Source organism: Dromiciops gliroides, chromosome 2, assembly GCF_019393635.1.
Source record: "Dromiciops gliroides isolate mDroGli1 chromosome 2, mDroGli1.pri, whole genome shotgun sequence".
NCBI classification, from domain to species: domain Eukaryota; kingdom Metazoa; phylum Chordata; class Mammalia; order Microbiotheria; family Microbiotheriidae; genus Dromiciops; species Dromiciops gliroides.
Genome location: NC_057862.1, coordinates 79,002,312 through 79,029,131, shown reverse-complemented (window position 1 = coordinate 79,029,131; position 26,820 = coordinate 79,002,312). Strand labels below are relative to the sequence as shown.

The following is a 26,820-nucleotide window of genomic DNA, read 5'->3' as shown; positions in this document are numbered from 1 at the left end:
TTCCACACTGGGCCGGTCAATGTCCCTCAAGACCAATGTTCTGTTTTTGACAATGGCCCAGAGAAACATTCCGTGGAGAAAGTACATGATTCACTAATTCATCATTCATTCAACAACTACTTAACAAGATGTAATATGTGCAAAACACTGTCCTGAGGTTTGGAAGAGATTTAAAGAGGGTTAAGACATGACCCTGGACCTCCTGGAGCTAATAATGGGGGAGGGGAATTGTGACATATACTAACTATGCAACAGAATTAGTTATTGTGTGGAATAGAATGTACTGTAATTAGAATACAAAATTGATGTTTAAAGTTCAATCATGCAGCATTTTTTAGAGCTCCGGACCCAGAATCAGGAAGACCTGAGTTCAGATTCAGCCTCAGGCATTCACCAGCTGTGTGATCCTGGGCAGGTCACCTAACCTCTATATGCCTCAGTTCCCTCAATTGTAAAATGGGACAATAATAGCACTTACCTCCCAGGGTTGTTGTGAGGATCAAATGAGATATTTCAAACCAATCGTAAGAATGCCTGACATATAGTAAGCACCTAATAAATCCTTGTTCCCTTTCTTTCCCTCTTAGTCTATATGTAAATAGAAATAGAAAACACTATGGGAGCTTAACTTCCATTGGTGGTAGGATTCATATAAACAGCCAAGTACAGACATGCTTGTTTAAGGAAGGAGAACATACTAACCCCTATGGGGAGTAGACGAATGAGCTGAGCCTTCAAAGAAAAGGATTCTAAGATTGCATGCATTCCAGACATGGGGAGTAGCAGGGACAGCCTGTGCAAAATCATGTTGGTAAAAGATGAAATGTCAAGGTCAGGGAACCACCAATAGGCTAGTTAGAGGGAAAAATGAGAATTTCTAACTCAGGGGATTAGTGAAGAGCTTCATTCTCCTGGTTCTCATCCTACTTCTAAATCATACCTTCTTCCTGACCCTTCCACTTCCTGACCCCTTAGGGTGGGTATTTCCCAAGGTCCATCTGTGACTTTAGTCTCTTTTTTATACTCTCTTCCTTAATAACCTCATTCACTTCCACAGATTCAGTTATTACCTTGATGCCTCCCAAGTCAGTATTTCTAATCCTGAGCTTTGAGCAGACTACTACCTACCCTCTCCTAGATGTGCCTGCAGAACCTGCAGCTCAACATATCCAATAAAGAATTTACCCCCAGGACAGCTAGGTGGTGCAGTGGATAGAGCACCGGCCCTGGAGTCAGGAGTACCTGAGTTCAAATCCGGCTTCAGACACTTAGTAGCTGTGTGACCCTGGGCAAGTCACTTAACCCCAATTGCCTCACTAAAAACAAAACAAAACAAAACAAAACAAAAAACAAAACAAAAAAAAGAATTTACCCCCAAACCTGCTCCTTCATCTGACCTTATTTGTCAGCGTCCCCAATGTATATCCAATGCTTTGTGCTTGATGCCTTGTTTTTTTCCCCTACTCCTATCCCTCACCTCTCATAATGATACCAAGTCCATCAATTATACCTCTCAAATCTTTGGAATTGATTTCTTCCTTTTCTGACTGTTACCACCAATTCTAATCAACTGGACTGCAGCTGCTGGTCTCCTTGCTTCCAGTCTTGCCCATTTTTGATCATCTATCTATGATACCACTGCCAGAATTATCTTTCCCCCTCTCCTCCCATATAATAGGTTACTACTCTGTTCAAAACCCTTCAATGGCTCTCTAATGATTACTGAATAAAGTTCCAATTTCTTAGCCTGGCATTTAAGAATCTCCCAAGTGTAGGCTACCATACCTTCCAGCCTTCTCTCACATTTCTCCCTTTTTTAGACACCCACCCACCACACTGCTGGACAGCCTTTCTCTGGGTATCTTCCTCACCTCTACTGCACCCAGTCTTGGATTAAAATATGTATATATGCCATCTCCTTCCTAGAAAAATATAAGCTCTTTGAGGGCAGGGGCTGTATCCTTTTTCTTTTTTGTATCCCCAGTTCCTACCACAGTGTCTTATACATAATCAGTGCTTAATAAATGTTTGTTGAATTAAATTGTACCTATTCAGCCGTTTCCTCACTGTGGCCTTCTCTTCCCTACCCATTCTAGAATTCTCCCCCATCCTACTTTTTTGCTTTTGAAATGACATAGAACCTTGAGCATCCTTTTATTTTTGTTTTCTGTAGACCTATGATTTCAGCCAATTTCACACTACTCCTGATATGGAAATTGTAGTCACTAGTCTTTGGCAAGTCAATGTCGGCATGCTAAGGTTAGCCCTTTATCCAGTAGGCCAGTTAGTTACCTTTCTTCTTAGCTTTCATTAAATGACTCCTCAAGGGTCTATCATCCATGAATTTAGCTAATTCCTTCTCAAATCTTTATTTTCAGCCTTGATCACTTTGAAGCTTGATGAGCTCCTCAAGTTTACCATCATGATAGAAAGCAGTTCATTTTAAAATTTGTTCTTAAATTGCCTCATTGAAACCTTTATAGATGGGCAGCTTTTTGAGAGCAGGGACCTTTTGCCTCTTTTTGCGTCTCTCATCACTTTGCACAGTGTCTAGTACAGAGAAGGCTCTTAATCTTTATTGACTGATTGGTATTCTAGGATTTGGTGGTCAAATCTATACTTGTCCCTTCTTCTATAGTCACTATAGACTTCAATAACATCTTCTCCCTCCTTGCCATTGTCATCTTGTTAGTTCATCCATATAAAAGTGTCCTTCATCCCCTCAGCTATTTTAGTTGTCTTTCTCTGGTCCTGAATGGTCCTTGGAGATCACCGACTCCATTATTTTACCAATAAGGAAACCGAAGCCTTCATTAAGCATTTACTATGTGCTAGGAACTGTGCTAAGTCACTCCCAATAGAAGTGGAGTGCTGTGGGAAGCCCAATGACAAGGAATGAAGAATAGAATCTAGGAAGCTGGAGCAGCTAGCACAAGTATCAGGTGATAGGCAATGTAGGGGGAAGAAGGAAAGCCCAATAGGTAAGAATGAAAGTATACCACGCAAATCGGAATAAGGTTTATTAAATAATCTGTACAGGAAATGTGGCAGTAATTCAACACGTCTATTTATTATCAAATAAACCCTAATCCACTGCAATAAAGAAAAATAAATGAACACAAGATCTGTGTCTCTATAGGACATGCTCTCTGTGTTGTTTCAATGGTAATCCTTTAAATTAACTGGTTACATAGAAAGTCAGTTATTTTTTTTTCTTTCAGAATATAATTTGCATATTCTATTCTAGCAACAGGACTAAATATTACCGCAGGGAAACAAGACTGCAAAGGAAAAAATTTTCAAAATTCATAAATGAGGATCAGAGTTTTTGCCCTTCTCCCCAATGATGAGGATTTTAAAAGCGATAACATTTTACAAGTGTCTTCTTGTGCTAAAAAAAAAAAAATCCAAAGGGGTTAACTTGGAATTCCTTCATTTAAATAAAAATGCAAAAAAACCCTTAATGACTTCCTTACTGTCTTCCTTTCATTCAAATTGTTAAAATTATTTTTTCTATACAAGGTAAGTACATGGTCTATACAAATATACATATGTACAGTCCCACTTCTTGAGGATGTGATTTCTTTTTTTAACTGATCCCAGAGAGACTGCAAAAGGTAAGGTTTTTTTTTTTTTCTTCAGTTGATGTTGTTTTTAGACCCTGCAGCATGGGGAAGTTATCAAAATGTATTGCAAGTCATGCTATCAATTAGGCGTACTTGCTGTTAGTAAACTTGTATAAACATTGTAAGCATAAAAATAAGTATTTTATATTCCTAAATGTCTCAAGACAAAGTAGCCACTAGAAATTTGTGACTGCTTGTTCTGTGATATGTAGGAAGCAGAAATTTGATGCAAATTTTAGGTTTTTTCCTTATTATTAAACATATGGGAAAATATGAGAGACAAACTGGGGGTTCCAGAGATGTACAAATATATGTCACTGGCATTATGTGTAAAATGTAGCTTTACAAATTGGTTTGATTCTCTAGCTGTATTCCTAGAGGTGTTTGATGTTAGCTATCTAATGAAGAAGCACCCTCTCCCCACTTAAAAGCTCTGGTCTAATATTTTATCAATAACAGTCTGCATCCAAAACAGACCAGAAAAATAGTTATCCAACACAAGACTTCCACTTCAAAGTGAATCCTAATGCCATAGTGCTGAAATGAATGGACATGCGGGTGACTGTGCACATGTACACACATACGTGCTTTTACTAAATTCCCTGCAGAGAGCAAGATGACAAAAAAAAAAAAGTCCTACTATGTGGTGGCAGTGACTGCCCATTCGGTATGACTCCTGAGGCATCGAAGGGCTCCCCTTGCCCAATAATTTCTCCCCTACCAATTCTGAAGTTTCTCCCCTGGAGCTTCATTCCTTTAAGGCTCTATGCCTTGATAAAGTGCAAATTTCCTAGGAAGGGATAACGGATAGAATCTTACTAGTCATTTATATGTCATTGTGAATGAGTTTGTCAGATTATTTCCTGAGAACAGGTTTTGATAAGGTGGAAGAGGAGTATTAGGGCCCTGGGGATGAGAAGACACCACTGAGGTATCGAATCAGGTACAAAATGGGAAATATTTCCCCCCTCCCAATTTTGCCCAAAATGGCGGATGGGGGAGGGGAGAGGCAAAGTAAACTGTGGAGCAACAGAGTACGCACAAGGCTAGTATAATGATGGAGTGACTATATATGTCTAGAGAGCTGAAGCTTACTCTGTTTTACATTTACTGCTGGGACTGCTGCAATGCAAGGACCCACTCGTATCTGGAAGACACGATGGGTAAACTCAGGGACATGTTACTCTACCTTCCCAGCAATGAACTTTCATAATATGGCTCTGTTAGCCCTCATTTATGCATCCACAGTCATTGGCTGCTTGGTGTATATGGAGTGACTGGATGGTCCCCTCTCTGATTCTGGCTTTGAGGGATTACCTCCTCCCAGTCACTCAGAGGGAAAAGGAACTCTGGTCCTCCGATAGGTGATGGCCAGGAAGAGTACAAGTTCAGGGCAACTACCCTCTCTGCTCCGAGAACAGGTCAAATCAAAGTGATATTTTCATTGAGTTGCCTAGATCAAAATAACTCCGAAAGTTTCCTTTGAATGCAATTCTTTGTTACAGTAAGAAACACCCTTGCACATTCCAATGCTCTACATATGATAAGCTAGGAAACATCGGTGATAGTCATCAAATTAAAACTTGGTCTCTCTGAAGGTAACCTAGTAAAAATTCCAAGGATATATACATTTATGTGTATGTATATATGGATAGTGACTGATTGCATGTTACCCCAATAAGCTATAGATCAACTTTAATTTAATCAGATGCAAATCCAACTTGTTCCTCTGATCAACTTCCTCCAACTCTCACAAGCAAATGCTACATGCTTTATTGTCAGAACACTGGGATATGTGGTGGTGATGGGGGTGAAAGAGTGTAGTCCCACATCCTATAGTCACACATCGAATGATACCTTATTTGCACTACCCCTACTCTTATCACTAAAGTCCCAAAAGTGTGGGTCCAAGTTGGGACAGGTCTAAGCATGCCACCATAGTCCAGAATAGCAGAATAGCCCTGGAAAGTCTGGTCTGATGAGTTTTTGCTGCATTCAAATAGATAGCAGGTCTTCTAAACCTGCTCTGGGGCAGATTACAGAGGCATAAGTTTGGGTAAAGTTTAATAGTTTCTGACCAAACTAGTTTCCCAAACCCAATACAGATCAGACCCCTATATTTTAAGGTAAGACTGGACCAGAGCTGGCTTCCTTGGGTCTTCTCTAGGTCGCTTCAGACCTAAATGAATTCCTTGGGTTCGCACAACTTAGATCCACACTCCTAGGACTGAGCTAGAACTGAATTGACCTCCAAACACAGAGGCTGAGGGGCTACCTGCTTCTTTCTTTCAGTTCCATGTCAGCTCACCACAGAAGGGCGAGAGGGAGGACTAGTGGGGCTTAAAAAGGCAGCTATGTAAACTAGAAGTCTGGCTTGCTTCTTGTTGCCCAGCAAACAACTGGGCCCTAGCTCATTCATTCATTCATACATTCATTCATTCAAGAAACATTTGTTGAGGCCTGCTATGAGCTAAGCACTGTGTAAGGCCCCAGGAGGCTCCCGCTTCCAATCCAACACTTCCCCAGGTCGCTCTAAAGACTTCTTACTTCATCCTTGCACTAACCGACTTATTGATTCAACATTGAGATAAAGAGTTTGCTTTGTGTTCTGTGTCTCATCCACCAATAAAAAACAATCACGGGTTCTCAGGCTTCTTATAAATATAAAGGTTTTACATAGTTGCCTGGAAAAGTACCAAACTGTCTTGTTCTTCTGGAAGTACCTACAAACAAACAAACAAACAGGAAAGGAGACCGTGAGTGTGAGTGGGGAGATGGGACTTTCTTGCTTGGGGTGGGGGAGGGCAGGCTAACTGGGTTTGGAAATTATGGGACAAGTTCCTGGCTCAGTTTTATTAGCTCCAGAACAGCTGACAGAGGACTGCAGTAGCATCGCTGCTAGTTAAGCAGAAGAGGTGGGGTTGAAATGCCAAGTCTCCTTGACTCCAAGACTTGCTCTATCCATATCATTCCCAAATGCCAATACCACCTGATATTTGTATACAACTCTATAGTTGTTTTTCTGTTTTAATTTTATTTTTAAATTTATGGAATAAAACAAGCATTTCCATAACGTAGTACGATTAAAAGAGATGCTTGTCCATGAAACTGCACATCTACCCTGCACAACTTGCTATTCTTTTCAAATACACAACAAAATTATCATGTAAATTTCTTTTTCTTTCCTTTTTTTTCTTCTTTTGTGTGTGTGTGTGTGTGGGGGGGGGGGCAATGAGGGTTAAGTGACTTGCCCAGGGTCACACAGCTAGTACATGTCAAGTGTTTGGGGCCAGATTTGAACTCAGGTCCTCCTGAATCCAGGGCCGTGCTTTATCCACTGCCGCCCAATACATTTCTAAAGTTTGTAAGACCTTTTTGCCCCCATGATCTCATTTGAGCTTTATACTCATCCTGTAATGGGCACAGTATATGCATAATCATTTCCATTTTATAGGTAAGAAAACTAAGTTAAATGACTTGCTTCCTAATAGGTGAAGGGACTGGAACTTGACAGGTCTGACTCTTATTTCCACATGCTTCCCACTACATACCACAGGGTCCTTATTAAAATATTTTAAATAGAGTAATATGGTAATGTTTTACATAATGGTACATGTCTAACCCACATTTGATTGTTAACCACCTCAGGGAGGGAAGGGAGGAAAGAATGGAGGGATAAAAATTGGAACCCAAAACTATAAATAAAAAATGTTCATTACTTAAAAACAAAGGAATAATTAAAAAAAGATTTTAAATAGCCAAGGGTATCACCATGATAAAAGTAACATTTTTAAGCTCATTAACTCAGTACCCTTCCTCACTGGAGGTGAAGAAATCCCTCTGAACTGTGCAAGGTCCAGTTCTAAGCCCACAACTGCTTCCTTAGTTCTTCTATGGGTCAACCTGGATTCCTGCTCATCACCTCCATAGGCCATAAAAGGCCTAAGCGTCGAGATGACGCCTTTTGGGATCTAAATCACACCCTTTTCCTCTGGGATTGAGGATGGACATTTCTTATGCCTCTGAGTAAAGAGCTCCCCTGGCTAATTTTAGCTTTGGGGGTGGTCTTAACCAGAGTTGACTGAGTAAAATAGTCCCTACACTTGTGATTTGAGAGGTGCTGGAAAGACCATCTACTTGAAAATGTCTCAGAAATTCAAGAACTTTTGTCCCAACTAGGTTTCAAATTTTTTTTTGGGGGGGGGGGCAATGGGGGTTAAGTGACTTGCCCAGGGTCACACAGCTAGTAAGTGTCAAGTGTCTGAGGCCACATTTGAACTCAGGTCCTCCTAACTCCAGGGCTAGTGCTCTGTGCCACCTAGCTGCCCCCAGGCCAACACTTCTTGTGCTAATATCTGTACACTAACTAATATGGTTTTTAAGTGATATATGGAAGTTTGTGGAGAAGAAATGAAAATAAGACACTTAAGGCCAACAAATTTTGTGTTTGGAAGAGGAGAAGTGATAGTTCCATTGTCCTCTTCATTGTTTAGACAACACATGGACCATTGTGTTCGGTTTTGCATGCTACCTTTTAAGAAGGACCTGGTCATGAAGTAGCTAGGTGGCATAGTAGATAAAGCACTAACCCTGGTGTCAGGAAGACCTGAGTTCAAACCCAGGTTCCGACACTTACTAGTTTTGTGACCCTGGGCAACTCATTTAACCCCAATTGCCTTTAAAAAGAAGGGACATAGGGGGCAGCTAGGTGGCGCAGTGGATAAAGCACCAGCCCTGGATTCAGGAGGACCTGAGTTCAAATCCGGCCTCAGACACTTGACACTTACTAGCTATGTGACCCTGGGCAAGTCACTTAACCCTCATTGTCCTGGAAAAAAAAAGGGACATAGCCAAGTCAAAGTTCACCCAGAGGAAGGTGGCAAGAATGATGAAAGGATATGAACCTATTTCATATAACAAATGGTTGAAGCCAATCTTTAACCTGTGGAAAAAGTGACTTCACTGGGTCATAGCAGCCATCATCAAACATTTAAAGAGTAACCACATGGGAAAGGGATTAGATCTATTCTGTGTGGCTACAGGAGGCAGAACTAAGACCAATGAACATTATTATAGGAAGCCTATTTAGAACCAATTTCAACAGAAGAAAGAACTTCTTAACAATCAGAGATGCCTCACTGGCTGCTTCAGGAAGTGATGAATCTTCTATCATTGGATGTGTTCAAGTAAGCTCGAGATGACTAATTGTCAGATTCTCTAAAGAAGATTTTTTTGCATGGGATAGGGGGTTGAATAAGATGACTTCTAGGGTCCTTACTTTAAGACTCTTTTAAAAAAAGAGAAAAGGATGATAAATTTACTTACCAACAAACCAACCATCGTCACATTTTTCCAAGACATCCACAATATCTCCATCTCGGAGTTCCAACTCATCATCATTCTGTGGTTTATAGCTATATAATGCTTGATAGCTATATCTAAAAGAGAAAGAGATTATGGTATACCTTGTGACTTGGGCCCCATTGGGAAGACTCAAAAATGGTCCTTTCAAAAAAAATCATCCTACTTAATCAAAGACTGGTTTGCTGGCTTTTACTATTTCTCTATTATCAACAGGGAAGTAAAGTGCCTAATCTATATGCTTTCTTTGGATTTTAATATTTACTGGTTTTTTGCCAGCTGTGGGGGCTGGCATGTATCTCTCCAGGGAGGAGAGAACTCAGGTACCTAATGGCTGATATAGAGAAAACTGTTCTGTACATATCATCAGCTACTTTCTTTTTTTTTTCTTTTTTCTTTTTGGTGGAGCAATTGGGGTTAAGTGACTTGTCCAAGGTCACACAGCTAGTAAGTATTAAGTGTCTGAGGCCAGATTTGAACTCAGGTCCTCCTGAATCCAGGGCCGGTGCTCTATCCACTGCGCCACTTAGCTGCCCTGTACATATCTTCAACCATGAATGAATTCATCTAAGCCAAGGCTAGTGAAATTTTGTCTCATTAAAAAAACCCCAAAACCAATAACAATAGTCTTGCTTAGGTAGAAAGATAAGCTCAAAAAGGTTTTGGGCCATCTATGTTCTTGGGTCAATGACTTACTGGTAGTTGTAGATAAACTGTGAATTAATGAATTGTTTTATGATAATTTTTTTTTTCTGTGCAAGGGAAGAGGAAGGAAAAAAGCAACAAACGGGAGAGAAGAGTGACATGGAATTTCATTAATATAAGGAACTCTCTCTCAGAGAAGAAATTCTTTCTCTCAATCCAGATCAGCACCACTCTACAACTTAAAGTCTTAGAGAACTGTTTGGCTCTCTGAGAGGTTAAATAATTCACCTAGGGTCACGCAGTCACTAAAAGTCAGAGGTGAGACCTGAACCCGGCATCTTACTGACTCCATGGCTAACTCTATCTGCTATGCCAGTCTACCTCATGTTTTACAATATAAAGCACCATGTGCAAAATGTGGTAATTCATAAGGTAATTTACTATGTTAAGCAATCTGTCCACACCTTGCACTAGAAAACTATGAAAGAAAAGCTGTTTCTAGCTGAGATGCCAGAGAAAATTCTAAAAGAAATGTATCTCCTGATTTGTGACCTTCCTGATATCTCTGTCTCAACAATACTGTCCTAGAGGACTTGTCTTGGGACCAGAAGTAAGGTAAGAAAGGACATATCCTTTCTCCTTCTGTCTAGGGGTTGTGAAGACAAGAAGGATATAGGATGGCTTCTCATCTTCTGAAAATGGACTAATTTAACTCAAAATTCTCAGAAATGTTCTTGTAGCCGTTGCCACCACAGAGACTAGCTATTCTCTCCGTCTCTCTCTGTCTTCCTCCTCCTCTGTCGCTCTCCTCTCTGTGTGTCTCTTTGTCTCTCTCACTTTCACTGTCACCCTCTCTTTGTCTGTCTGTCTCTGTTCCTCCTCCTCCTCCTCCTCCTCTGTCTGTCTCTCTCCTCTCTGTCTGTCTGTGTCTTTTTCACTTTCATTATTACTCTCTTTCTTTCTCTGTCTCTCTACCTTTGTCTCTCATCCCTTTAATACTAGGATCTTGCAGGCATATAAACAAGTCAGTTCTTGTACTATAATCCAGATATATTAGTGATATTGAGGGCTTAGGTGACTTACAAATCCTGTAGGTTCTGACTTCTGTCAGAGGTGGTTCTTCGCTGCTGGGCTTGAGGTTGCTGAGAAATGATGAGAGATGATTTATTGTCAGTAGGAGACACCTTGTGACGAAAGTCAAGAGGATGAGAAACAGTACTGCAGTAATGAACAGACTTTTCGGCAATGTTTATGATCTCATTGCAAACTGCTTCCTGTGAGGTGGCCCCAGGAAATCCAGCAACCCCCATAAAATGGTCAACAAGGGGAAAAAAAGAGAGAGAGAGATAGGAAGAGATGTGACATTCCAGATGAAGTCCAGGAAAACAACAGAGTTGACGATCCAGGCAATAACACATCCAGAAGTGAAGAGCAGGAGGGATCCAGGTGTAAGCATGGAAAAACAGGTGAGATACAGAAAAAAGGGTGGATTTAGTATAAACATTCAAACAAGCAGCAGAGGCAGCAGCAGGGTCTGTAAGCAGGGAGTAGCTGTTATAAAACAGGATAACTTCAGGAAAGGGAGGTGAGGAGAGATACCCAGTCATGCACTAGAGAACTTAATCCAATCCCACTCTTAGATCTAGTGGCCATGTTATTGCTGCTAAGTTCCTCTCTTTTGTTTGCAGCCCTAAAACCTGCTTATTTTGTGGTTTTTTTTTTAAACCACAGTACTATCATTCCTGTAGCCAGTAGCTTTACAGGCTGACAAGCCATCACTTGATTGAATACGTATTCTCTTAAACAAGCTACAATCTTATTCAACAGGCAGTCTTACCACGTAGCTCTTTTCAGACTCTGTGAGATCTGGTCCTGTGCTCAATGAATGATGTGAAGGCTGTGATCACCAAGCAAATTATAAGGGAGACATTTTAGCAGATGTCATACTGGTCAGAATTCAAAATAAAGAGCGAGGTGCAGAAACACACAGACCAAACCCCATCCCATTCAGAATACCATGAGGCCTGCCAGGGCCCATGGTCATGGACTGGACACTGCACACACCACCAGCTGTTGTTGCAGAAACACAAAGCAATGGTGGGAAGAGTTAGGGAGCAAGCAACTGGGAGATGGAATGGAAAACTGGAGAAACAGCTGCGGATACTATGAATGAACAACACTGTCCTACAATCGATGACAGAACAGAGAGATGGAAGGATTGGCTTTAACTTATTACCTCTGTCTTGCTAATAGCCACATGGCCACTGGCTCAGGGCAAGGCTGGGGTTGGTGCATGGGGAGGAGTAGAGAATTAAGGCTGGGGTCCTCCGTTTTACCACTTGTATCTCTCCTTTTGGGGGGAGGGTTTGACTTTGTATCTTTTTTTTTTTTTTAAGATAAGGAGTGGCAACTTTTAAAGTAACATTGAATAATATCTGGAACATCCAATAAGGGGATCTGTCCCCAGGAACATTTATATATGTATGTGTATGTGTACATACACACATATATATACATGCATGTATATATATACACATATATATCAGAGAACATTGTAACAACACATCTTGTTATTGCAAGGATTTAGATATGCTATGTCTATTTAGAAATAGACACTTCACTCTGTGAAATAGTTTTGCATTCAAGTCCTTGGGAGAACACAATGACATAATTGATACAAGCATTGGTCATAAATATTACGATGACCTTAAAATGGATCATAAGTCATAACTTTGAGAGCTGAAAGGAATTTTGGAGATGCCCTAGGACAACCTCTCCCCCGCAATCCATAGCCTCTACCATTTTACAATTAGGCAAACCGAGGTCTAGAGAGGTGAAGTAACTTGCCCAAGGTTACTAAGGTAGTTAAGATCTGAGATTTAAACCCATCTCTGCAAATCCAGTGCTTTGTGCATTAACCCATGATGCCTCAAAGGGTGCTAGTACTTATATTCTGTTCTTTTCTTTTTTCTTTTTTTTTTTTTTGCAGGACATTGGGGGTTAAGTGACTTGCCTAGGGTCACACAGCTAGTAAGTGTCAAGTGTCTGAGCCCGAATTTGAACTCAGGTCCTCCTGAATCCAGGGTCGGTGCTTTATCCACTGTGCCACCTAGCTGCCCCCATGCTAGTACTATATTCTAAGTACAGGAAGAGAGTCCAAAACATTTTTTTTCCTTCTAAAAGGATTCCATCTGAGTCTCTGGGAAGTCTTACTCAATGGCCAATAAGACATGGCGTAACCAGCAAAAATGGGTTCAGAATAATCTGTTAAAAACCAATCCAATGAGTGATGATACTAACAACTGCTGTTCATAGGGGGCTTTAAAGTTTACAAAGCACTTTGCATACATTTTTTTCTTCCAATTGGTCTTCATGGCAACTGTCAGATAGTTAGTACAGTTAAAGCAAGGAGACAAAGCCAGGTTCTGAAATGCTTAGATCCCAGCAAACTTTTACTCTAAACCTGAAAATCTTGTCTCCTATGAGATTGGGTTTTTTTGGTTTTGTTTGTTTGTTTGGTTTTTTTGGGGGGCAGGGCAATGAGGGTTAAGTGATTTGCCCAGGGTCACACAGCTAGTAAGTGTCAGCGTCTGAGGCTGGATTTGAACTCAGGGAGTCCTCCTGAATCCAGGGCCTGGTGCTCTATCCACTGCACCACCTAGCTGCCCCGAGATTGTTTTTTAAAAGAGTAATTCTTTTTGCCCCCTTCAGAGAGTGACTCCAAACTCTACTTAGGGACATAAGATCATAACTTTAGATGTAGAGATGGTGAGGAATTTACGGGTCATTTAGTCTGTTGTCCTACTCCACCTCCCAACACACACACACACACACACACACACACACACACACACACACACACACACACACACACACACACACACACCCTTGCTTTACAGATGGGGAAAATTAGGTCTATAATGGTAAATTATTTCTCCAAGGTCATGAAGTTATATAATAGGAGAGATTTGAACCCAAGTCTTCTGATGGGAAATCCTCATCCTGTTCCACTCCATGGAAACAATGGAGAACAAAACCCAAAGAATAATGGACAACAAAACAACCCTTAAGCCCTCAAAACAGAGCAAACAAAAACAGGAAGCATGCAGTGTCTGGTAGAGGGGAGATTCCAGGGTATTCTTGACATCAGTATAGTAGGAAGCTTCAGACAAAGTGACTACAGAATTGCAATGGCAATAGAGTAAGTTTTTTAATACCTACAGTGCCTGGTTCTTGGGTGCTTTTATTCAAACTCTGCCACAAGCACAACTAGGCAACCAAATGTGCTCTGCTTACATTTATTCGTATGTGTAGACTTTGCTACAAACAGGAATCTCCATCCCACCCTGTCCCCATATATGACAACCAGATACATGCAGTTAGAAACTTCCAGGCAAAACGGGATTAACTTTTATGTCAGAAACACAAAATTGTAAGACAGAGCCCCAAGAGCTCATCTGGTCTAGGACCCTGCCTTCACACAGGTGAATGTTTTAACCGTACTCCACCAGGTAATTGTCAATGGTTTCCTACAAGAACCCCAGGACAGAAAGCTTCCTACTCCCCACCTGAGAAACCCTTTCCAGTGATGGTGAATGATATATTACCCTGGTGGTCAATAATGGTCACCTAACAACCAATGGGAATCTCTCCTGCTCTCTGTCTGTCTCTGTGTCTCTGTCTCTGTCTGCCTCTCTGTCTCTCCAGCTGTGGATAAGATCCAGAGTGCTCTATCCACTTCACCACCTCAAATTTACTCTGGGACCTCAGTGACCTGCATGTAAAGTGGGAGGCACTTGATGTCTTCATGAAGACATACAGATGAACCATGTAAGTTCGCTCAAAGGGTAGGCACCCTCCCTGGGAGAATGAGCTAGTCCTGTCTCCAAGTTTGGGGCCCTAACTTTGAATATCACCTCTATGGCAAAAGGAAAAAGTGTGAGGAAAGTTAGGCCCAGGGAAACTAGATTCCATGAAAGGGCAACATGAAGTTATGATCTCATAAAATAGGAACCCCCCCTTTTTTTTTGGGTGAGGCAATTGGGGTTAAATGACTTGCCCAGAGTCACACAGCCAGTTAAATGTCTGAGGTCAGATTTGAACTCAGGTCCTCCTGACTCCAGGGCCGGTGCTCTATCCACTGTGCCACCTAGCTGCCCCGAAAACAACAACAACAACTTTTAAAGAAATGTTTAGTGATATCTGAAACATCCAATAAAGGAATCTGCTCTTAGGAACATTTTTATATACATCAGAGAAAATTGTAACAACCCATCTCATTGCCACAATTTTAGAATTGACTGAGACTACAAATCCTCCTTCATCTCTGGCCACTACTAGATCCAGTAAAAACAATTTATCATCTTTTATGTGATGCTTTTATTCAATTCAACAAGCATTCATTAAGCATGCATTGTATACAGAACACAGTTAGATCGGGAGAAATAGCTTAGAGTAGACACTGGTTTCTACCCCAACTTATAGACCAGAAAGGATATGACATACATCCAAATAACAATGAAACATAGACCTGGTACATAAATGGCACAATCCTAAAATTAAATATAAATTCCAACTAAGGAAACTGCTAAGGAAGTATAGGTGAGGCAAACAAAGCATTGATCTTCTATTACTATCATACACTAGCTGTGAACCTCTGGATAGCAGAATGGTAACTAGTAATTCTGACACCTAGGTCAAACAACCCAAAACAAGTCAACTTTGTAATTTATGTGTTTTTTTTTTTTCAATGAGGGGGGATGGGAGGGAGAAGAAATGGATTTTTGTTCATTAAAAAAAATAAGTGGTTAAAAATAAATCCTATGGGGCAGCTAGGTGGCACAGTGGATAGAGCACCAGCCCTGGAGTCAGGAGGACCTGAGTTCAAATCTGGCCTCAGACACTTAACACTTACTAGCTGTGTGACCCTGGACAAGTCACTTAACCCCAATTTCCTCACCAAAAAAAAAATATCCTAACCCTGCAATTAAAAAAATAATGTAAGAAATAATTAAGACTTGTTCATTTGGGCAGGAAGGGATATTAATTACTATAGTTGGCTTCCTATAATAGGAATAATTGAGTTCAATTTTGTTAAGGGCTAAAATTCTAGCTAGTCTGTCTAAAATATCTAATGAGTGGTCGCCAATAAATTATAAGCTTCAGCAAGAGTTAGACTTTTAAGCGTTTATTAAGGAGAATAAGAATTTGATAAAGAGAGAGAAAGGCCTAGATTCCTATCTATTAAAGGGAGAGCACATTTTTAGCTCCCTTCTCTGCCAGAGTCCCCAGGAAAGAGCCCCAGAGCGAGCACCAGTCTCTTCCTTCCTCCTCCCACTAGCCCGCGTCACTTCCTGACGCCAAAGAAAAGACTCCTGGTCTTGCCCTCAAAGACCTTCGCTTCATGGGTGGAACTCTTCTACAGTAAGTCTCCAGCAGGTGGCGTCATTCCAATTGTTACAGTTTTTACCCCCTTTTAGATCTTGGCACAGTCTCAGTCACCCTTCACTCATAACTGATTAGTATAAATATCAGTATAATAATCTTTATTAATGGGATGGAATGGTAGGAGTGCCGGGCTGGAGTCAAGAGGTGTGGATTCTACTCTAAGCAGCTGATGACCTTGAACAAGAATGCTTCTGGGCTTCAAGGTTTTCTTGTGATAAGGTAACAGCCATCCTGCCTCTCTCACTGGATTTTTACCAGGATCAAATAAGGTATAGTACATGAAACTACTTTGTAAGTGCCCTGTGGGGTCAGGGGCCAGACAGGTGATTTTATTGGCACAGGGAACTCCCAGACAAGGGAACTCCCGCTACCAATGCAGGTTGGCACCTCTTCTGCAACATATAGTCTTAGAGAGTTGCCTAGAGCAACTAGGCGCTGAGATCTTAATTGATTTGCCCACATTCACATGGTCTGGTGTCATACAAAAATGTAGGGTATCACTTATTTGGAGGGACCAGAGACATAGAGCAGGCTTTATTAAAATGCATGCAAAAACAAAGAAGGGCTTAGTATATTCCTATGTTTAGCATGGGTACAAACCACACCCACCTTCCAGTGAGGACTGTGCCCTGTCCCCAGTCAGGGATTTGGACACACAGTCTCCATAATGTCCTTGGCACTGACTCATGAAATCTAGGCCTTGTGCATCACCACTGGGGGGTCTCAATGCCATTCCTATGCCTTTGTAGGCCATCATAGGCCTGCCCGTGCTGGTCTCTTCATGGGGTTAGCTGCTCCCTTTACTCAGGTATCTGCTGCCTTTAAACTAATATTTGGGGGCTCCTGCTGTGTGTTTGGGCTCTTTACACATGGTTCTGCTACTATCTATATAAGAAGGTATTTTAAAAAGCACCACCGCCTATATAGAAAATCATGATGACCTCCATGTCTCAGAGTAAGTCTGTGAGATGGTAAAGTGGATAGAGCATTGGACCTGGCTTGAGGAAGTTCAAATGCAGCTTCTGAAGCTTATTATCTATATGATCCTGGGCAAGTGACTTAACTTCTGGCTGGCTCAGTTTCCTCATCTGTAAAATTTGAATGATAATATTACCTATCATCCAGGTTTGTTGTGAGGCTCAAATGAGATATTTGTAAAGCCCTTTGCAAACCTTAAAGTACTTTATAAGTGTTGTTGTCGTTGTCATCATCATACTGGATTGTTTTCTTTTGCACAGAAACCCCTCTGAATATGAACATTTCCTCCACCCCCCCCCCCATTGTGCATTGGTGTTTAATGTACGTTGCTCTCTCTGCTTCTCTTGACTTCTTCAAGTTACCAAGGTCATTTGGAAATCTGATCATGTCCCCTAAAGGGCTGCTCGTTCTTCCTCCCCCCAGTGCTTCAGTGGGGTGCTCCAAGCCTGAAGAGCAGGCTTTCTATTGTACACATTTCTGGATGTGTTCCAGTGACTCAAAGACAAAAAAATACAATGCAAACAGCAGGGAGTCATGAAGACGTGTGACTAGAAAGAGAAACTTTGAAACTGGCCTTCTCCTTGGTTCTAGAATTATTCTAGAAACAGCTTTCTTTGCTTGTCTGGGGAGCTCCCTGTCCTTCCTCTTTTCTAGGTTTCTCTTCCTCTCTTTCTGTGAATTTCCCTGTTTCTCTCCTCTTCCCTCTAAATCTCCTTTGCCCTTAAGCCTTCTGAACACAATCTTCCTGATGATTCCACTCATCTGGATCTCAGTTTCCTCAGCTGTTAAAAGAGTGAATTGGGTTATATGATCTCTAAACTGACCTTCTATATGCTTATGAATACAGAGGAAATGAGATGGTGTTTGACGGTTGGTTATAATCTCTGGTCTAATTCTAGCTGGATCCCTTTGGGTTCATGTCAATATGAATTGGGAATAAGATTCAGCCTTGTCCCTTCTGGGAATCTTCATGGATCCTTAGATTAGAGGATTACTAGCTGGAAGAGCCCTTAGAGGTGAACTAATTCAAGTTCCTCATTTTTAAGGTGAGGAAACAGGCCTCGAAGTGAAATGACTTGTTTATAGTCACAAAGGTAGTTAGTTTCTACATCATCCCAGAGTCATAGATCTTTCTAGAACCCCCCCAAACAAATTTAAAAAAACCATACAGATTATCTTGAGCTCTAAATAGAAGTTCAGTGGTTACTGGATGATGATAAGGTAACTGTTTCCAAGACTGTGCTTTCCTTTAACTTTTCCTTATTCTTCACTATTCTGAAGCTGAAATGGTTCTAAAAAGGACCTGAAGTCCTTGGGATGTCTTAGGATGACGGAAGGTCAAATCATTCATCATCTTGCTGCATTTTGTTCATAACCTCAACCTATGGGATTCTCCATTTTAAACCCTGGAACCATTCTCAAGCTAAGAGGAAAGATAAAGCTGACTTGTCTATAATTCATCATTTAAAAACCCATGACTCATTCAACCAATTTTATTTCTATTGCCCCCCTTCCAGTCACCTAGGTTTGTAATATGTTCAGCTCTGCCGTCTTCCTCACCCACTCTATCCAATTGGTTGCCAAGTCTTGTTAATTTTACTGTCATGGCATCTCTCATATCTTACTACTCTCCACTCACAGGGACACCATCCAATTCTGGCCTTTATCACCTCTTGCCTGGTCTATTGCAGTGGCCTACAAATTAAGTCTTTTCTACTCTTCAATCCATGCCTGGAATATGTGCCAAAATCAAACATTTGGGGGGGGGCAGGGCAATGATGGTTAAGTGACTTGCCTAGGGTCACACAGCTAGTAAGTGTCAAGTGTCTGAGGTCAGATTTGAACTCGGGTCCTCCTGAATCCAGGGCCAGCACTTTATCCACGGTGCCACCTAGCTGCCCACCAAAATTATTTTCTTAAAACACCTGTCACTCCTCTGCTCTCAAAGAAGCTCTTTATTGCCCTTAAGATACAATAGAAACTGAGGAGTTTAGCATTGAAAGCACTTTATGATTGGTGCTAGCATATCTTTCCAGATACTTCCTAACAGTTCCCTTCATACACTCTACATTCCAGCCAAACTGGCTGACTTGTTGTCCCCTAGGCTCAACATTTCATGTCCCACCTTGATACAACTGACCAGGCAATCCTATATGCCAGGAATTCACTCTCTTCCTCTGGATGCCATAGAATTCTTTCTTTCCTATAGTGCTTAAATTGGATACCAACTCCAAAATTAAGTCTTTCCTGATTGCTCTTGTTTGTGTGTGATCCCTCCTAAAGTTACCTTATATTTATTTTTCTCTGTAAATGTTATATCCCATGCTGAATGTAAGCCTCCTGAGGGTGGGAGATATTTTTCATGTCTTTATATCTATAGCACCCACACAGTTCCTAACACATAATAGGTGTTCTTCATAAATGCTTGTCAAATTTAATTTTTTAATAAACATTTATGTGCAAAGCTTTAGGCTAGATATATAGGGGATGGGGACACAGAAGAGAATTAAATTTAGTCCCTACCCTCATAGAATACATGGTTTGATAGAGAACCATCCTGTTCTCCTGGCCTCTTTGCTTTGAAATACTTGCAGACTTTTTTATTTTACAGTGTGAAAGCTATAACAAAAGTATTCCAAATACTTAATAGTTTCAGCCTTTGGTGTATCATCTATTCAGTTTCTCTTCCCACTGGGTGAAAGGAAAATGTTTTCTTCTGCTGCTTGTGGTTTAATGATATTTTCCCATGTGCCTTTGCTCTGCAATTTGCATCCTATTGTTCTCTCCTCTTTTCTCAATTTCACACCTCAGTGCATGCACTGTTCCTTGAAACTCATCTTTTTGTGGGCTAACCTTGCTTCCAAAGTTGGGGGGAATTCTCATTCATACTGTCTCTGTTGAATTCTTTATTCAGCCAGCTCAGTTGCTGCCTCCTCCCCTTCTTAAGACCAGAAAGAGGTTTTTTTTTTTCTTTGAAGAATATCCAGTTTTTCTGGATTCTTTCACCGCTTAAACTTCCTTCCCTCAGGCCCCTGGCTAAAGTTTCCCCAAAGCTTACAGAAGCTGGCTTTCTGGAGATTAATGGTCTTTGTTTTGCTGGCTTCCCTCCTTCCTTCCTTTGGAATCCTAAGTGCCTTCTATCCCCCCCCCCCCCAATGTTCTTTCTATGTTTGTTTTGTCTTGCTTATAGAGACTCCTCAAGGATGGAAGCTACGAGTCTGCCTAATGCTCTGTAACTGCACAGTGGCTTATATTCAACAGAAGCTCAGTGGTCATTGGATGATGATGATGCGACTGTTTCCAAGACTGCCCTTCCCTTTAACTTCCTAATTAATTGATTCCTCTCCCGTCTGCAGCCAAAATGGCCTCTAATTCTTTCCAAGAACTCATTTGTTAGTTCAGACCTGCCATAGTGATGCAAAAGTTGGGTAGGGAAAACTTCCCTTCAGAGAAGACAGAGAAGACCCCTATCTTGGAGGTCTATAATAGCCCCCTCCCCATCCCAACCACAAGATCATATTTCTTATTCCCTCATCTCAAGTGAAATCACAGACATTTTTTCTAGTTAATAAAATATTAGAGCTAGAAGGGGCTTTAGAGGTCATCCGGACTTTTTGTTTTACAGATAGGGAAATTGAGGCTCAAAGAGGTGAAAAATCTTGTACAAGTCATATATTTAATTAATGGCAGAGCCAAGACTAGAACCCACATCTCTTGCTTCCCTGGTTGCCATTCTTTCCATCTATTACTATCTTCCTTTAAGAACTAGATGTGCTGTTAAGAGAAAATATAGATCTCAAAACAAAACAAAAAAGTAATTTAGACATCATAGAACTAATTTATCAGCTAATTAGGGAGGGCAGCTAGGTGGTGTAGTGGATAAAGCACCGGCCCTGGTGTCAGGAAGACCTGGATTCAAATCTGGCTTCAGACACTTACTAAGATGTGTGACCCTGAACAAGTCACCTAACCTCTGTTTACCTTAATCTACTGGAGAAAGAAATGACAAATCACTCTAGTATCTTTGGCAAGAAAACCCTGTGGATAGTAGTGGTGTGTTATGGTCCACAGAGTCACAAAGTGTTGGACATGCCTGAACAACAACTTTGCAAAGTGCATGGCACACGGTAAGCACTTAAATGCCTTTGCATTCATTTATTCATTCATCAATTCATTCATTCATCCATCCATCCATCCATCCATCCATCAGTGGTCTCACAATGACCCTGTGAAGTGGGTGCTACTATCTTTCCCATTTTCCAGATGAACAAACTGAGGCTCAAAGAGTTTGAGTGACTTGCTTACAATAACACACCTAAAAAAAAGTGTCTGGGGTAGGATTAAAGTCCAGGTCTTCCATACTCCGAGTCACTTCCCTGCTGTATCCATTACAGCAAGCTGCTTCTCTATGAATGACTCAAAGACCATGGTTCAATAAATCTTTGATGAAGGAATGAATGAGTAAAGGACTATAACTTTACAGATTTTTTTTCCTTTCTTGCCTATGACTTGTCAGACCAAAGTGGCTCCATTTATGTCATAAGTATTCAACCTTAAAGCAAAATGGCTTGTTTCAGCTCCACTGAAAAATAACAAAGAGGGTGATTTAGAGATCTGCTTGTTACATCAACTGTTACAGAATAAAAGGGAGAGTGAACCATAACTAGCAATTTTGTTGCCTTGGGCAGGCAGCACAAAACACAACCCCCAAATCAGTTTTGTTATCTGTGATATGAAAATAAGATAATTTGTAATGAAGACAAATTCAGCTGAATGACAGGGGAGACCCCAAGACACTAATGTGGTGAAAGAACTGAGACACTAGAATACTTCAAGGCAGCTTCTAAGGGAAGGTGCTGCCAGAGAGGAAAGCAGATGAGGATGGGGCTGGGCTAGGGTACTGGGTAGTCCACTCTCTGTTAGCTTCCTATGATAAAAAAAATTATTCTTGCTAACTTGGTGTTAATCTCTTCTGTTTATATGTTACCAAAGGAATGCATGTACTATCAAAATATATCAATGTAACAATGTCAAATTATCATTATTAAAATGTATTACATAGGGGAGGCTAGGTGGCACAGTGGATAAAGCACCGGCCCTGGATTCAGGAGTACCTGAGTTCAAATCTGGCCTCAGACACTTAACACTTACTAGCTGTGTGACCCTGGGCAAGTCACTTAACCCCAATTGCCTCACTAAAAAAATAAAAAATAAAAAAAATAAAATGTATTGCATCCTATAAATTTCAAGGTCCTGGGACCAACCTCCAGTTGCCCTCCATAGTTTTGGCCCTGTATCACCCCTCTTGTCCTGGCACCTGAACAGTAGAGTCCGTGGTTCTTTTGGATTTGAGCTTTGAGTGCTCTTAAAGTATACAACAAAAAGAAGAAAAGTTATTTTGGAAGAATTAAATTGTCACTGTTCTGGGTTCTAGTCCACCCCTAGAAGAGTTTATAGTCACATGTAGTGAGGAAATGTCTGGAACATTGAAGAGCTATCACAGTGTGGCTCCACTCTATCTTTCCAGGCTGATTCCACGTTGCTGCCCTTGACAAATGTTGTGCAGCCAAAATGGCCTGCTTCCTGTTCCCTGTACTTGTTGTTCCATCTCCAGCTTCCGTGACTTTGCATATGGAGTCCTCATGCTTAAAACACCCTCCTTCCACCTCTTGGCACCCCTTCAAGACTCAGCTCAAATGCTCCTTCTCTTCACGGGCCTTTTCTGATTCCCGTTATATTATCCTGGGTTTCCTTGGCTGTGAACACTTTGAATCTGTGGCCTCTGCTTCCCACTGCCTGAAGGCAGACAGAGACTTTTGTATTCATATTCTCACTGCCTAGTATAGTACCTGGCACACAGTAGGTGCTTAATGTATGTGACTGATTGATCTATAGCAGGAGCTTAATCATTTGTTGAATTGAATTAGGAAGGGAGTAAAGTTTATTTTCAGGACTAGCTCTGAAAGCGCATCTCTGATCAGGACTGATGGTGATCCAGGGCACCCAGACAGTGGGACCCTTAGACCAGAGGTTCTTGTGTGTGTGTGTGTGTGTGAGTGTGAGTGAGAAGCAATTGCGGTTAAGTGACTTGCCCAGGGTCACACAGCTAGTACGTGTTAAGTGTCTGAGGCTGGATTTGAACTCAGATCCTCCCGAATCCAGGGCCAGTGATCTATCCACTGCCCCATCTAGCTGCCCCAGACCAGAGGTTCTTAACCTGAAGTCTGAACTTAAAAAGAAAAAACAAAACATTTTGATAGCTGGCTTCCACAGAAGTGGTTTTCCTTATTATAGTCCTATGTATTTTATTTTGTACCTTTAAAGGTGTTATTCTGAGATGGGGTCCATAGTTTTCACCAGACTGCAGGAGGCATTCATGACGCATGCACTAAAGTTAAGAACCCATGCTCTAAGGCAGTGGATGACTTAAAGAGGGCAGGAAGTGGCAAGACAGAGGAGGAAGCTAGTTAGAAGCAGGCTCTTCCCAGATAGCCATTGTAACCTCCTGTGTGTTCTAAGTGTCTCTTACACCCAGATCCAACTCATTAAGCACAAATCAAAGTCCACTTGACGCAGAATACCTCACACTCATCCTTGGGCTTCTCCACCTGTCTGTGGTTACCACGGCCTAACATTTGTTTGTTTGTTTGTTTGTTTTTGGTGGGACAATGAGAGTTAAGTGACTTGCCCAGGGTCACACAGCTAGTAAGTGTCAAGTGTCTGAGGCCAAATTTGAACACAGATCCTCCTGAATCCAGGGCTGATGCTTTATCCACTGTGCCACCTAGCTGCCCCATGTGGCCTAACATTTGCCAGTAGGATGAGCCCTAATCTTGAAATGGGCAGACTATGTCCTGTTCCAGGAGATTATCATCAGGGCTGCAGTGGCTTGGCTTAGGGGCTTCCTCCAGAGAGCTTTTGGTTGGCTCTGGACAGTGTCCTCCATGGCAGCTCTAAATCCCCTGGGGTGGCAGGAGGTTAAAGGGACAGGTCAAGAACTGGCATTCACCTCTCTAGGATGCCTCAGACCAGAAGAGATGCTCCGCAGGGCAGCTAAGCCATCCAACCAAACCTCCAGGGATGCAGCCAGCAGGCCTGTCTCCGGGTGTGGTACAATGAGATGGTAAATGTAACCAGCTGCCCAAGGAGAAGCCTGGTGCCAGCTGCTGCCTCACTGGGGCTCAGACCCCACACAGGCGATGTTAGGATGCACCTCTGGTTCCTTCCACCACTTCTCCCTCTTCATACATTAAAGCCATGTGAAATGGGGGCTATTATTATCCCAGTTTCATAGACCAGCTCAACGAGCAGCTAAGTGACTTGCCCAGGATCACACAGCTATTACATGTCTGAGGTAAGACTCAAAATCAGGCGGTTCTGATCCCAAGTCCAGGACTCTGGGACAGGGAACCGAGAGCCCTTGGAGCAGGAAATCTCTGGCTGCTTTCTTATAAAAACACTGAGCAGAGGAAGTGTATTTCAGACAAATATCTCACCAAACCAGATTTAAGGTTGAGAAGAGATTGTAGAGGGTGTACAATCCAATTCCTTCATTTTATAGTTGAGGCTACTGAGACTCTAGTACAGCTAGGTAGTGTGGTAGATAGAGCACTGAGTCAGGAAGACTCATCTTTCTGAGTTCCAGTCTGGCCTCAGACATTTACTAGCTGAGTGACCCTGGGCAAGTCACTTAACCCTGTTTGTCTCAGTTCCTCATCTGTAAAATGGGCTGGAGAAGGAAATGGCAAACCACTTTAGTTTCTCCGCCAAGAAAATCCCAAATGGGGTCACAGAGAGTTGGACACAACTGAAACAACCACACAACAACAATACTGAGACTAAGAAGGTAAGTGACTCGTCCATGATCACACACATATGAAAAAGCAGAGGCATGATTTGAATCCAGATCCCCTAACTCCAAAAGCAGCATTCTTGCCTCTTACAAGTCCATCAAATGTCATGGAGTTACATAAACAAAGTGCATTTTTTTTTCAAACTAAAAGAAATGACTAGCCTTTTCAGCTGTGTTAATTAGACAGAAGGCTGAGCTGCATCTAGGAAGGCATCCTCTTGCGTTTTGCTTAATAGCTCAAATGCATAGCCACATGCTGAGGGAGAAAGCCTTCCTCCAGGCCTTTCCTATTATGCTTAAAGGGCACCACGTGGGGGCTCCACCTCCTGAATGACTCACCAGAGACAAAAACATAAAGCACTGTTCAACTCACACCATTCTCTGCCCTAAAGTCTAAACATCCTGGAGGAGAAGAGGACATTCCTGGCTAGGGTCTCTTTACCTGATGCAAAGAACTAGTCAAGTCCTCACCACGAGCTTGCCAAATGCCCCACACTTTGGTATCTGGGGACAGGCAGGACAGCCACATTTGGACAAATGATAAGCTTAGGTTTCCACACCCACACAAAACCATGCTGCTGGCCTACCTGTCTCACACCAGTCTGATTCTCTTTCGGGTCAGCGTGCTTGGCCCCTGCACTGGGATCTCTTTGCCCAGCCCCATCTCTGTGAATAGGGCTGAGAAGATGTTGGCAGGATTGGATTCCCCCAGGGGTGTTAGTGCAAAGTCTCTGTTCTGGACTCATACATTTGAACAGGTCTGATGGCTTCAAGCAGCTCTTCTTAGAGATCTTCGGTCCGTCGGGACAGTGCTCACCTGCCTCTTTATTAGGCTTCCTTGAACACTGTCTGTTTTCTTCTTGCCACTGTTGGAACTTGGCTTGATTGCAAATGGCGCCACTAAGCTCAGAGATAACGCTATCAGAGTTCCCTAGCAGTGGCTGGGAGGAGGTATCCCATTTAACATTGGGGTATGGTGAAGACATGATATTATCTTCATTCGACTGAAGGGTAGCACTGACATTGTGAATGGTGGAAGATGGTCTGTGAGGGTTGTGGGGGAACGGAGAAACCAAAAGGCTTGGGCTAGAGCGATCTGAGATGCTAGAATGGGGAAGGCTTACTGAAAGGGTAGGACTAGCCGCAGCTGAGGGAGTAAAGTATTCAGTGTTATAAAGAGAGGTCTCTGGCAGAGGGGGCAATGGTGGTGTCACTGCTGGAGTACTTCTGCCTGGAACCCCTACAGTCAGGGAAATCCACTCAGAGGTGATGGCATGCATCTCAGGAGACAATACCTGACGTGAACAAGGCAGAGATGGGGGTGCTGGGGAGTGGCACTTGCCATGACTTGGAAACTTAAGAGGAAACAAAAAGAGAAAGAGAAAGAGAGGAAGAAATAAGCAAAATAAAAGGAAAGAGGTATCAGATTTTAGAACAGAAAAAAAATACCCATAATAACCCCCAAGAGTGCAAAAAAAGAAATGAAATGAAAAGCAGGACACACACTATTGTTCAAAAAGGAAATTCTCTTTGGAGCAAAGATGGATGAGATATTGACATAGAGACCATAGTACTTGCCCTGTGTACATAATCAGAAAGGAAAAGCCATGGGTGAAGGCCACCAAGGGCTCTGTGTATATGTGTCTGTGTTGGGGGTGGGTTAGACTGATAGGGAGAAGAGCCGTGGGGTTTAGGGTTATGTTCTTAACACCACTGTAAAAACTCATTATACTAGTCCCCTAGTTTGGAGATGGTTTCAAATAGCCCAATGAAAGCCTTTCATTCCCACCCATCCACTCCAAATTCACCTCAGTAAATGAGACTCTGAGATTACAATAACAGTGTGGCTTTCTGCCTTGCTGTTTGTTATAGGCCAATGATCTAGAATTTTGAAGATCAAAGATCTTCCAA

At 41.9% G+C, this 26,820-nt stretch overlaps 1 protein-coding gene across 41 annotated transcripts in view; it reads right to left on the bottom strand.

Moving 5' to 3' along the window:
• Positions 1-2,988: 2,988 nt before the first annotated feature.
• Positions 2,989-26,820, bottom strand: part of SORBS1 (sorbin and SH3 domain containing 1) — a 306,573-nt gene continuing 282,741 nt past the window's right edge. For 26 of the 41 annotated variants that reach the window (XM_043988539.1, XM_043988541.1, XM_043988542.1 and 23 more), the window contains 3 exons: positions 10,716-10,774; positions 8,952-9,064; positions 2,989-6,349 (listed from right to left, as the gene is read on the bottom strand). In XM_043988539.1, coding sequence (XP_043844474.1) covers positions 6,282-6,349; positions 8,952-9,064; positions 10,716-10,774 — 240 coding nt within the window. In that variant the 3' untranslated portion in view covers positions 2,989-6,281. Of the gene's footprint in view, positions 6,350-8,951; positions 9,065-10,715; positions 10,907-11,469; positions 11,530-25,496; positions 26,265-26,820 lie in introns of all 41 variants that reach the window. The other 15 variants (XM_043988522.1, XM_043988526.1, XM_043988527.1 and 12 more) reach the window with 3 other exon arrangements.